This window comes from Bos mutus, chromosome 26 (assembly GCF_027580195.1).
Source record: "Bos mutus isolate GX-2022 chromosome 26, NWIPB_WYAK_1.1, whole genome shotgun sequence".
NCBI classification, from domain to species: Eukaryota; Metazoa; Chordata; class Mammalia; order Artiodactyla; family Bovidae; genus Bos; species Bos mutus.
The window spans coordinates 30,556,067-30,567,539 of NC_091642.1; the positions used below are offsets into that span (position 1 = coordinate 30,556,067).

Here is an 11,473-nt window from a genome sequence, read left to right on the forward strand (position 1 = left end):
GCTGTGAGTTTGTCCTGTTCTTTGTCAGCCTCATGTTGGATATTGATGGGACTCAGATAAGATTGCATCATACATGATGGAGAATCCTGGAAATTCCTTTGTATGTTCAGATGTCCTAAAGCCTTTAAACATAGATGAGGCCAGTACTTGATGAAGTGCTTTGGCTCTCCACTGTGTTGTTGACCCCCTCTGTTGTCTTTCGAGGACAGGGACAGTGGATAGGGTTTGGGAATAGTTCTAGTCTCTGGTGGAATAGGGGTTTTGTGTACACAGATTCAGAATAAGGGTTTTTTGCCAAAGCTCAGGATTATAGTATGCATCCTTACTGTTGACATGCAACCTAGTTTTATCTGCATGGATAAATATTGCCATCTCTGGAAGTACAGCAGGGTTGCTTATAGCTAATTTTAAGTCACAGGGGCTTCCCTAAAACCCCAGCAGGCTGTTAGTCACCTGCTGCCTTAGGTTCTCACTTGTTTGTTCCTTGGTTTGCTGAAAGTTTATTTTACATTAAAATAGTTCAAATATATAGGAACATACAGAGAACAATATAATGAAGGCTTAACATTTTGCCATATTTCTTTCAGATTGCATTTTCTTTTAGGAAAATGTTATATGAAGCCTCCTTTTGTACCCCTCCCTGGTCTTACTTCTTGACCTGTCTTCTCAGAGTAGCTTCTGTTCTGAAGTTGACATAAATCTTTTCTGTCCATATTACTTTAAGTATGTAACAATTCACAGAATTGTTTGACTACAGAAGTGGTATCAAACTCCACCTTTTATTTACAACTTCCTTTTTTTTTTTTTAACTAACACTGAGATTTATTCATATTGATACATATAGATCTAGTTTCTTTTTTAACTGCTGTGTATACATTTCATTCTGTGAGTGATCCTCATTTGATGGATTACTAATGAAGAACTAGTTTCTGGTTTTTCCTTATTACAGACTGTTCTGCAGTAATACCCTTGCCGAGGCCCAGCCACAGCTAATCCAGGGAGTTCAAAGTGGGGACGGCGTCGGCGAGGATCAGGATACAATAGCTTCAATTAGATGTTAATTAGAGATGTAAAGAGTAGTAGAATGAGGATAGCTCAGTAGGAAAATTCAGTGGAGAAAAGAGGCTGAGTAGCTTGGTTTACATGGGAGACCAATAAAACTTCAAGACAAGAAGTTTGCACCACTTACGAAGGCCGCAGGCATCCTTCCGTTCTCCCGAAGGAGAGACACTGAGGCCTCCCCAGTCGGATCTTAGAAGCCCAGGCAAAATTAGTAAGCTTGGTGGGTTCCGCGTTCCAGATGGAGACTCAGCCAGAGTTTGAGAGAGCGAGCGACATGGGGAGACCAGTATTTCGAGAAACTGATCCCAATTCTTTATTTTCCATGGTCTACTTTTATACACTGAGATGTTATGCAAAAGTCACGTGGGGTCAGCAGTCCTGACTTTTATCAAAGTCAGGTGCTTCATACAAATGTATACAGAGGTCTTAGGGGTGTTACATCATCTTCTGGCCAGGGGGCCTGCTGACAATTTATGACCCTCTCCTTGTGACAGCGGTCAGTCAACCAGGACACTTATTTCTCCAGGGGTGATTATTCTTAAAAAAGACTCCACCTTCTGAAGGTACCAGATAAAGTTACATTCCTATAGGGTGAAGGTGTAGTGGGTTTTAATTAAGGAAAGAATTTACTTAGCCTAAGGTCTAACGTGATTAATATCAAAGGTTAATACTTATTTCTTCTATATATTCATTAATGTGTGTAAGGGCAGGGGATGGGGAGACTTAGCAACAAACATTGGCTGAACAAACGAAAAACCCTTCACCAGTACAATTTCTAATCAGCCCACTATACTTATACTAATGGTTTTCTAACTTTTCTAAGGAACCTGTTTTTAGAAGGTTTAAAGCATCTCATGCCTCTCACGGTTGGGAGGCTGTGAGCAATCACATGTGACCGGACAAGCCTGTCAGGCAGGCTAGAGAACCTTCAGAGGAGTTTGTAGATTAGAACACTCTTGTCACGCCCAGGAGTTTTTATTAACTGGAGCTCTAAGTTAACTCCTTCTCTGAAAGAGGTGGTGGGGGACAGCCCCCCATAAAGTCAGAGGTGTAGGTGAGAGCACAAAGTAGTAAAGTAGGCAGGCTCTGCTTATGGGGGTAGATGCTCGAGGATTTCCAGGGGGACTCCTGAGGCTCGATCCCGCCTTTGCGTATGTTGAGCCTCCTTCCTCATGACCTTTGCCATGGGCGGAGTGCCTCACGCTGGCCCCCAACAACCCTTATCCATATCTGTCTGTGCTCACATGCAAGAGTTTTTCTAGAGAAGTGCTACTTAACATGTGGTGTGGGTCAGTGCCCTATTATATTTTATTAAAGATTAAAATACAAACAAATTCTTTCCCACAGCTGGTTTGAGAAGCACTGCTCTAGAATACGTATCTCAAAGTAGAGTTGCTGAGTCATAGGGAACACACATCTTGAAGTTACAAAAACACTGCCAAGTTGCCCTTCAAAGTGACTCCTCCGTTTTACCCTTTCTTCAGCAGTGTTTGAGTTTCCATTTCTTTGCTGCCTTATTCAGTTGTAATTTCTACACATCCTCCTCTACCCATAGAGTTACCAGATTTTTAAAAATTTATGCCATTTTGGTGATGGACATGAAACCACACAGTTTTGATGAGTTTCCCCAGTTACTGGTGAAGTTGAGTATTGTTTATGGAACATTCAAGTTTCCCTTTTTTTGATGTGTAATTGCCTGTTAAAGTCTTTGGCTGTTATTTGATTACTTTTTAAAACTGATTTGTAAAAATTCTTTATATCTTCTAGATACTAATCCCTTCCCAGGTTTATACATTGCAGATATCTTCTCTCAATTTATGGCATGTCTTTGAACTTTATGATGTCTTTGACATACGTATGTATTTCATTTTCATGTAATCAGATTCATCGATCTTTTCCTTTCCAGTTTGTGCTTTTCCTATCTTGTTTAAGAATTCTTTCCCAACCCCAAAATAATAATTTTATTCTAAAAGTTATAAAGTTTTTCTTCTCATATATAGATCTTGAGCTCATCTGCAATTTATTTTAATGTTTAGTGTGATATATAGATTCAGTTTTAGTTCAGTTCAGTCGCTCAGTGAGTCTGCCCCTTTGCAACCCAATGAACTGCAGCAAGAGAGGCTTCCCTGTCCATCACCAGCTCCCAGCGATTGGTCAAACTCATGTCCATCGAGTCAGTGATGCTGTCCAACCATCTTATCCTCTGTTGTCCCCTTCTCCTCCTGCCTTCACTCTTTCCCAGCATCAGGGTCTTTTTTCAGGAGTCAGTTCTAAGCATCAGGTGGCCGAAGTATTGGAGCTTCAGCATCAGTCCTTCCAATAAATATTCAGGACTGATTTCCTTTAGAATTGACTGGTTTGATCTCCTTGAAGTCCAAGGAACTGTCAAGTGTCTTCTCCAACACCACAGTTCAAAAGCGTCAATTCTACACCACTCAGCTTTCTTTATGGTCCAACTCTCACATCCATACACAACTACTGGAAAAACCATAGCTTTGATTAGACAGACCTTTGTTGGCAAAGTAATGTCTCTGCTTTTTAATATGCTGTCTAGGTAATAACTTTTCTTCCAAGGAGCAAGTGTCTTTTGATTTCATGGCTGCAGTCGTCATCTCCAGTGATTTTGGAGTCCAAGAAGATAAAGTCTGTCAGTGTTTCCATTGTTTCCCCATCTATTTGTCATGAAGAGATGGAACCGGGTGCCATGATCTTCGTTTTTTGAATGTTGAGTTTTAAGCCAACTTTTTCACTCTCCTCTTTATCACTTTCATCAAGAGGCTCTTCAGTTCCTCTTCGCTTTCTGCCGTAAGGGTGGTGTCATCTGCATATCTGAGGTTATTGATATTTCTCCTGGCATTATTGATTCCAGCTTGTGCTTCATCCAAGCCCAGCATTTCGCATGATGTACTCTGCATGTAAGTTAAATAAGCAGGGTGACAGTATACAGCCTTGATGTACTCCTTTCCCAATTTGGAACCAGTCCTTTGTTCCATGTCAGGTTCTAACTGTTGCTTCTTGACCTGCATACAGATTTCTCAGAAAGCAGGTCAGGTGTTCTGGTAGTTCTGTCTCTTTTTTTCCACAGTTTGTTGTGATCCACATAGTCAAAGGCTCTAACGTAGTCAATAAAGCAGAAGTAGATGTTTCTCTGGAACTCTTTTGCTTTTTTGATGATCCAGTGGATGTTGGCAAAATGATCTCTGGTTCCTCTGCCTTTTCTAAATCTAGCTTGAACATCTGAAAGTTCTCAGTTCATGTACTGTTGGAGCCTTACTTGGAGAATTTTGAGCATTACTTTACTAGCATATGAGATGAATGCAATTACGCAGTAGTTTGAGCATTCTTTGGCCATTGCCTTTCTTTGGGATTGGATTGAAAACTGACCTTTTCCAGTCCTGTGGCCACTGCTGAGTTTTCCAAATTTGTTGGCATATTGAGTGTGGCACTTTAACAGCATCATCTTTTAGGATTTGAAATAGTTCAACTGAAATTCCATCACCCCCACTAGCCTTGTTTGTAGTGATGCTTCCCCAAGGCCCACTTGACTTCGGACTCTAGGACGTGTGGCCCTAGGTGAGTGATCACACCATTGTGATTATCTGGGTCATGAAGATCTTTTTTGTGTAGTTCTTCTGTATATCTTTTGTATAGTCTTTTCTTAATATCTTCTGCTTCTGTTAGGTCCATACCATTTCTGTCCTTTATTGTGCCCATCTTTACATGATGTGTTCCCTTGGTATCTCTAGTTTTCTTGAAGAGATCTTTAGTCTTTCCCATCCTATTGTTTTCCTCTATTTCTTTGCATTAATCACTGAGGAAGGCTTTCTTATCTCTCTCTGCTATTCTTTGGAACTCTGCATTCAAACGGGTATATCTTTCATTTTCTCCTTTGCCTTTAACTTCTGTTCTTTTCTCAGCTATTTGTAAGGCCTCCTCAGACAACCATTTGTCCTTTTTGCATTTCTTTTTCTTGGGGATGGTCTTGATCACTGCCTCCTGTACAATGTCACAAACCTCTGTCCGTTGTTCTTCAGGCACTATCAAATCTAATCCATTTAACTTTTTCCAAATGGCAAACTATCTTAGACTATTGAGTAGTTCCTTATTCCCTTTATTTATTTATAATGCCACATCTGTCATATAATAAGATCCTATATATAATTTGTTTTGTTGCTTGGGTTTCTGTTTTCTTTCCATTTCTTTGTCTTTCGTTTTCCAGTAATACCTTGCTTTAATTACTATAGCTTTTATTTTAAGTCTTGCTGTCTGGTAGAGCAAGTTTGTTTCTTCTTCACTATTCCTCTTAACTGTTCCTGTTTCTAAAATTGTGTTGGACTATTCTAAGCCCTAATTCCTCCATGTAAATTTTAGAACCAGCTCAAGTTCTATAAACTACTGTTGAGTTTTTATTGTAATCACATTACTTGTATATGGTATATCAGTTTGAAGAGAATTATATTTATAATATTGAATTTTATAAATCTATTGCATTTCTCCATTTATGAGAATGAAAAATGAAAGAATGACCTTTCAAAAAAAGGTATCATAATCTTCTTCTCATAGTTCCTACACACTCTTTGTTAGAGACTTATTTCTATATATTCCTCAAATATTTTGCTAGTACAGATAGGCTCTTTTTTCAGGACACATTTTTGAACTGCTTTTTACTTTTGTAGGTATGCTGTTGATTTTTTCATTTATCAGTCTTCCTGAAAATGCTGTTGTTTATAATATTCTCTTGGATTTCTCAAGTAAATCATATTGTCTTCAAGATCAGGACAGTTCTGGTTTTTCACTGTACTCTACAGTTTTTAGTTCTTCTCTTAACTGCTTTAGGCTATGACTTCCAGTACAGTGCTGAAAAGAAAGATGGTAAACAGGCATTCTTGTCTTGTTCTAACTTTAAAAACACAGTCCCAGTGATGTTTGCTATGCTAAACTTTTATCGGGTTGATGAAGTTTCCTTCTGTTTCTTGCTTGCCCAGGGTTTTTATCATGAATGACTGCTAAAACTTTTACAATTTTTTTCTAAATCTGTTAAGATGACCATATGGTTTTTCTTTTTAAAGCAGTTAATATGATGATTATATTAATAGATTTTCTCTTAAAAGTTATTTTGTCTTCATGGGATAAATTCATTTGCTCATAAAGTAGGTGGTTAATTTACCCTAATACGTTTTATATGACTTGCTTTAATTTTATTTTTTTACTTTTATTTTCATAAATGGTCAGCTGCTTTTTTTTTTTTCTTATTTTCTTACTCTTAGGTTTTTGGGGACTGTTGTTTGTTTTTGTTTGTTTGTTGTATCCTGGCTACACTAGCCTCAAAATGAGTTAGAGGGCATTTCTTTTTTCCATGTTGTGAGCATCTTGTATAAAATATATATTATCTCCTCTTTGTAGATTTGCTGGAACTCAGTTATAAAAACCATCGTGGTAAAGTGGAGTTTGTGCTTTTTTGTATGCTCATTTGATTTTTATGGCAACATTTAATCTACAGATTTAATTTCTGTATTGTGTAAGGTGTTTGTTTCTTTTTTAAGTCAGTTTTGGTAGTTATGTTTTTATCTGCTGTTTCAAATTTGAGGGCATAAATTTGTTTGTAAAGTTCTCAATGATTTTTTAAAAATAAACCCTCTACTAAATCTGTGTGCCCCTTGTCATTCCTGATATTGTTTATTTGTGCCTTCTGTTTTGCTGGATCAGATTGGTTTTTTTCATCTTTTCCTAGAACTAGATGTTAATTTGGTTGATTCTTTTGTTACTTTCTTTTAAATTATTATTTTACACTTATTTTTTTTAATTTTCTACCTAGAATTTACTTATTGGTTCTTTTCGAATTTCTTGAGTGACTTAATTCTTTAGTTTTTAATCTTTTCTAATGGAAAAGTGTAAAATGAGACATTTTCTTCCAAGTTCTGCTTTTAGGTGCATCTCACCAGTTTTGAATGTAATTTAATTTATTTGTGTTTGTTTTTTGTTTTGTTTTTAATTTCCATTATTTCTGCTTTGATTCATGAATTATTAATAGTATATTTTCAATTTCTAATTGAGTGGATTCTCAGGGAGCTACTTTTTTATTATTGATTTCTGCATTGTAATCAGAAAATATGACCTGTTATATGGATTCTTAAGTATTTGTTGAAGTTTGTTTTGTGGACTATCAAGTACATGGTCCTTTTTTGGTAAATGTTCTGTGTGTGCTTGAAGAGATTGAATGTCTGTTCGCTATTTGTTGGATTCAGGTTTCTCTTTATATTCATTATGTCAGGATTATGAATTGTATTGTTCACATCTTGTGTGCTCTTCTAGTTTTTGTCTTCTTGAGCTATCAGTTACTGAGATGGTGTGTTAAAATCTCCCACTATGACCATGAATTTGTTGACTTGTAACTTTCTCTTTATGTAATCTAGGACTGTATCTTTAAAAGTGTTCAGTTCCAGAATTGCATTATTACATCTCTGGAGAATTGGCGCGTTATGTAATAACCCTCTTTTATAGCCAGACATGCTTGTTGGCTTAAGGTCTATTTTGTCTGATGATAATATAGCTATGACAGATTTTTCTTGGTTAGTTATTTTCTTGATGTATATTTTCACATCCTTTTACTTTCAACTTTTCTATGTCATTATGTTTTAGGTGTGTCTCTTGTAAACAGCATATAGCTGGATTTTGTTATCTTATCCAATGTGAGAATCTGTCTTTTAACTGGTGAGTTTAGTCTTTTTATATTTATTGTGGTTACTGCTATATTTGGACTTGTTTTATCATTTAATTTTGTGCCATTTACCATGCTTCTTTTCCCCCCTTTTTTGACTGATATTGAATTGATTATCTTTTCTTTATTCTTTTCCTCCTTTGACTTGATTGGAAGTTTTATGTTCTATTTCTTGAATGTATAACTAGGCATTGCCTGTAAAATGCTACAAGCATACCTGACTTGAGAGACTCTAGATTTAATCATTCTTTTCATGCTCTTCTTGAATAATACCTTAGGATGCTTTAGCTCTATCACTGTCCTCCAGTTTTACATATTGTTGTTGCCTGATATTTTACTTTATGTTGTTTTCATTCCCCCATTAATTATTATCATCGATTCTTACAGTAAAATATTTTATTTTTATTTAAATGTATTGTGTAATTTTTTCCCTCTCCATTGCTTCTGGCAATTCGTTTCTTTTTTTCTGCTAGCTTTTTTCAATGAAGGCTGAGAAATGGAAAACTTACTCAATCTTCCTTGGTCTGAAATAGTTTTACTTCATTCTTGAATGGTAATTTAACCTATAGTTCTAAGCCCAGCTCAGCTTCCTTTTCTGTGTAACTTTGGCAGTAATATTTTGGTTTTGTTTGGCCTCTTCTCCTTGCTTAACTTTTAAGAATTTTCTATCTTGGAGTTCTCTCTAATTTCACTATGATATGTCACTGGGACGGAAGGTAGAGCATTTTAGTTTCACTGGAGTTGGAGCCCTTTAGAAGGTCCTGGGTTTTATATGGGGGTTTCAGTTATGCCATCTCAAGACGTCATCTCCCAGCCCTGCATGGGCAGTAACCCAAGGCCATCTCTCTTACTTGTCTAATATCCACTCCCAGGGCTGCTGTCATACAGTCTGTCAGCTCTCCCTTTACTTGTGTCTCTTGAAGATCTCAGTTACACATTAGGAAACAATTTTGTTCTGTTTTATCTAGCATTTTAAGATGTTGATAGCTGAAGGGTTTCTCATTAGCCTGTTCCACCAGTTTTCTTAACTAGAGCTCTGGTCATGCTGTTTGTTGGTTCATGCCCACATGTCAGAGAATAGTGTGAAATGGGATTACTGCATCATTTCCCAATGTTAAGACACCATTCTCTGGGTTCTAGCTGCAGGCTCTAGATTCCTCACCTTTTATTTGAATTTTACTGAGTTTCTGCTTAATGCTAAGTTTTTAGCCCAGCTGAACATAGTAGTCTGTTTTTAGGATGGTATGATGATAGATTGATTTTATGCTGTTGGGGATATAGGGAAATATGCCCTGGAGTAGTTCGTAAAGGATCCTGCCTTTTGGAAAGAAGAAACCACTTGGAAGTGTTCTTTCCATTATGGGCTTCCTCCAGAGGCCAAAGAGAAGATATGTTAAAATACTCAACTTCTTTGACTGAAAAGGAGAATTGAGAATGTTCTTCAAGAATTGTAGTGGTTATATTGAAAGTGTAAAATTAGAGTCTTTCTTCCCTGGTTCTGGATCCTTTAGTTAGACCAGAGAGTTCCTAAGGATGTTTTGTTTTCCCTGCCCGTAATTGCCTGCTGCGGCTACCTTGTTCACTCCCAGCACATTTTCACATGCTCAGATGAATTACCCTGCTTTTTGTCTTTATGTCTGTAGCAGTCAGAATACTCCTCTGGTAACTCTTCATCACATCATTTCCCTGATAGTTACTTAACAATTGATCTGGAGTATATATTAAAGCTAAATTCCTTAGCCTTTCACTCAAAACAGGGGTCTTTTAGCCCTCTCTGTAGTGTTTTTGTTATCTTCTCTTGTCAACTGGCTCTCTTATCACCTCTTCACTGTGACTTGCTAATTTGTTTCTTCTTGTTTTCATTTACACTTTCTGCCAGGTCCTCTTAAGTTCTGTGTATAATTTTCTTTTAAGATTTCTTCTAGATGACCTTCCTTGGCTTATCTTCCACATCCTTTCTTTCTCCTGCCACAATATATAAATGTCCTATGTTGCTATACACTTGTGTTGCACTGTTTTTGTTTTGAGTGCTTTCACGAAGTCTCTTGTTTTCCCCATTAACTTGTGAATCACTGCCATTTAATCCCATGAAGGACTGAAACTGTTACGTTTTGTATTCCTCCTTCCCACAAAACAAACACTGTCCAAATAAAAGTGAAGTAGGAAATAAACTTCCTTTTTTCTGATGAGTTGTTTATAGTTTGGGTAGATAAAACAGTGAAACAATTAGGCTGTAAAGTGTTATATGATTAAATGTAAGCTATGTGCTGCTGTTTTCTAAGTAGCTCCAGAACTAGAGAAATGTTTTTGAAGGTATCTTGTTTTGTATATAATTATAGAAGCAGAGAAGATTGCACAAGTGGCAAAAATTCGGTTTCAGCAGAAGGTGATGGAGAAAGAAACTGAAAAGCGCATTTCTGAAATTGAAGGTACCACAGGGAGAAAAGAAACTCTGACCATCCTGAACTGCTTCGCTGTCTCAGGGACTGGGTCTGGGTTATGGTGGGTGGGCCATAGAGAGGATAATCTGGTCTGGAGGAAGTAGCTAGTTGATATTCTAGACAAACATTTTTTAAATTGCCATTGCATATTTAGTTCTTTGGTTTGTAACTATGGTAAACGTTAACCTTTTATTTTCCATCCTTAAATTAGGACGGACTTGTTCTCAGGCAAAGTAATCCGTTTTAAAGAATATACCACCAGTTTCTTTTCTGCTTGTCAACCAAAAAAATAACCAGACGATTAGTTGGGGAAAAAAGAAGCCCCAGTTTTTATCTTCCAAACTCTTGATTACACATAGTGAGAAGTCGATGCTCTTAGTTCACAGTCTTAAAGATGAAATATTCAGCCTCTTTTGCTTACATGATGCTGCTTCCTATCATTCTGCATTAACTGATTCTGGATCCAGTTTGAAGGGGATGGAGACAGTGCAATAAATAGAGCCAGGCGCTCATGTCTGAACTTACTTAGTTAACGCCTAGAGCCTGGGTGGGGTATGAGGCTTTGAGTGATGAGGGGTGGTGGAAAGAAGGAACAGCTTCAGGTTGAAAATGAAGTGGGTTCAGATGAACTGAGTTATTTAACTTGACATTGTCAAGAGTATCCTCCCTTTGAGAACAAGCTGTCTGGAGACTGGGATTTGAAAACTGTTAACACTGTTATATGCCTTAGAAGTAAAGTAAATGATTGTAATATCAGGCAGTGGATAAATGGGCTTCTGCTTCAGGTAGAGTCTGAACTCTTGCGCAGAGCTGAGGAAATGGGTTGCACCTTTGCTCTGTTTTAAACACCCTGACTGTTTTGCTTACTAGATGCCGCATTCCTGGCCCGAGAGAAGGCGAAAGCAGATGCTGAGTATTATGCCGCACACAAATATGCCACCTCAAACAAGGTGACTGGCTCTCTGTGCCACTGTCCTAGTAATAGAGTTTGGGTATTTCCTTTCCCTTGTGAGGAGTTCTAACATGATAGAGGTGATTTTATCCAGTGTCAAGAAAGGATGGTTACTATCACAGAATCAGCCATTCATTTCCAAAGGCATATAATGCACATTCTATGAGTAGAGAACTCTGTATGGTTCCGTATAAAAGTGAGGAACTAGGAAAAAGGCAAGCAGATATATAAGCCCAGGTTAAGTGCCATAAATGCATTCATTTGTACTGCTGCATAAGAGCTCAGTAATCAGGAAAGTTA

General features: G+C 37.4%; 1 protein-coding gene across 2 annotated transcripts in view; it reads left to right on the forward strand.

Annotated features, from left to right (window-relative positions):
- Positions 1 to 11,473, forward strand: part of ERLIN1 (ER lipid raft associated 1) — a 41,733-nt gene that overhangs the window by 26,890 nt on the left and 3,370 nt on the right. For both annotated transcript variants that reach the window (XM_070363884.1, XM_070363885.1), the window contains 2 exons: positions 10,120 to 10,209; positions 11,092 to 11,171. In XM_070363884.1, the coding sequence (XP_070219985.1) occupies positions 10,120 to 10,209; positions 11,092 to 11,171 (170 nt within the window). The remainder of the gene's footprint in view (positions 1 to 10,119; positions 10,210 to 11,091; positions 11,172 to 11,473) is intronic.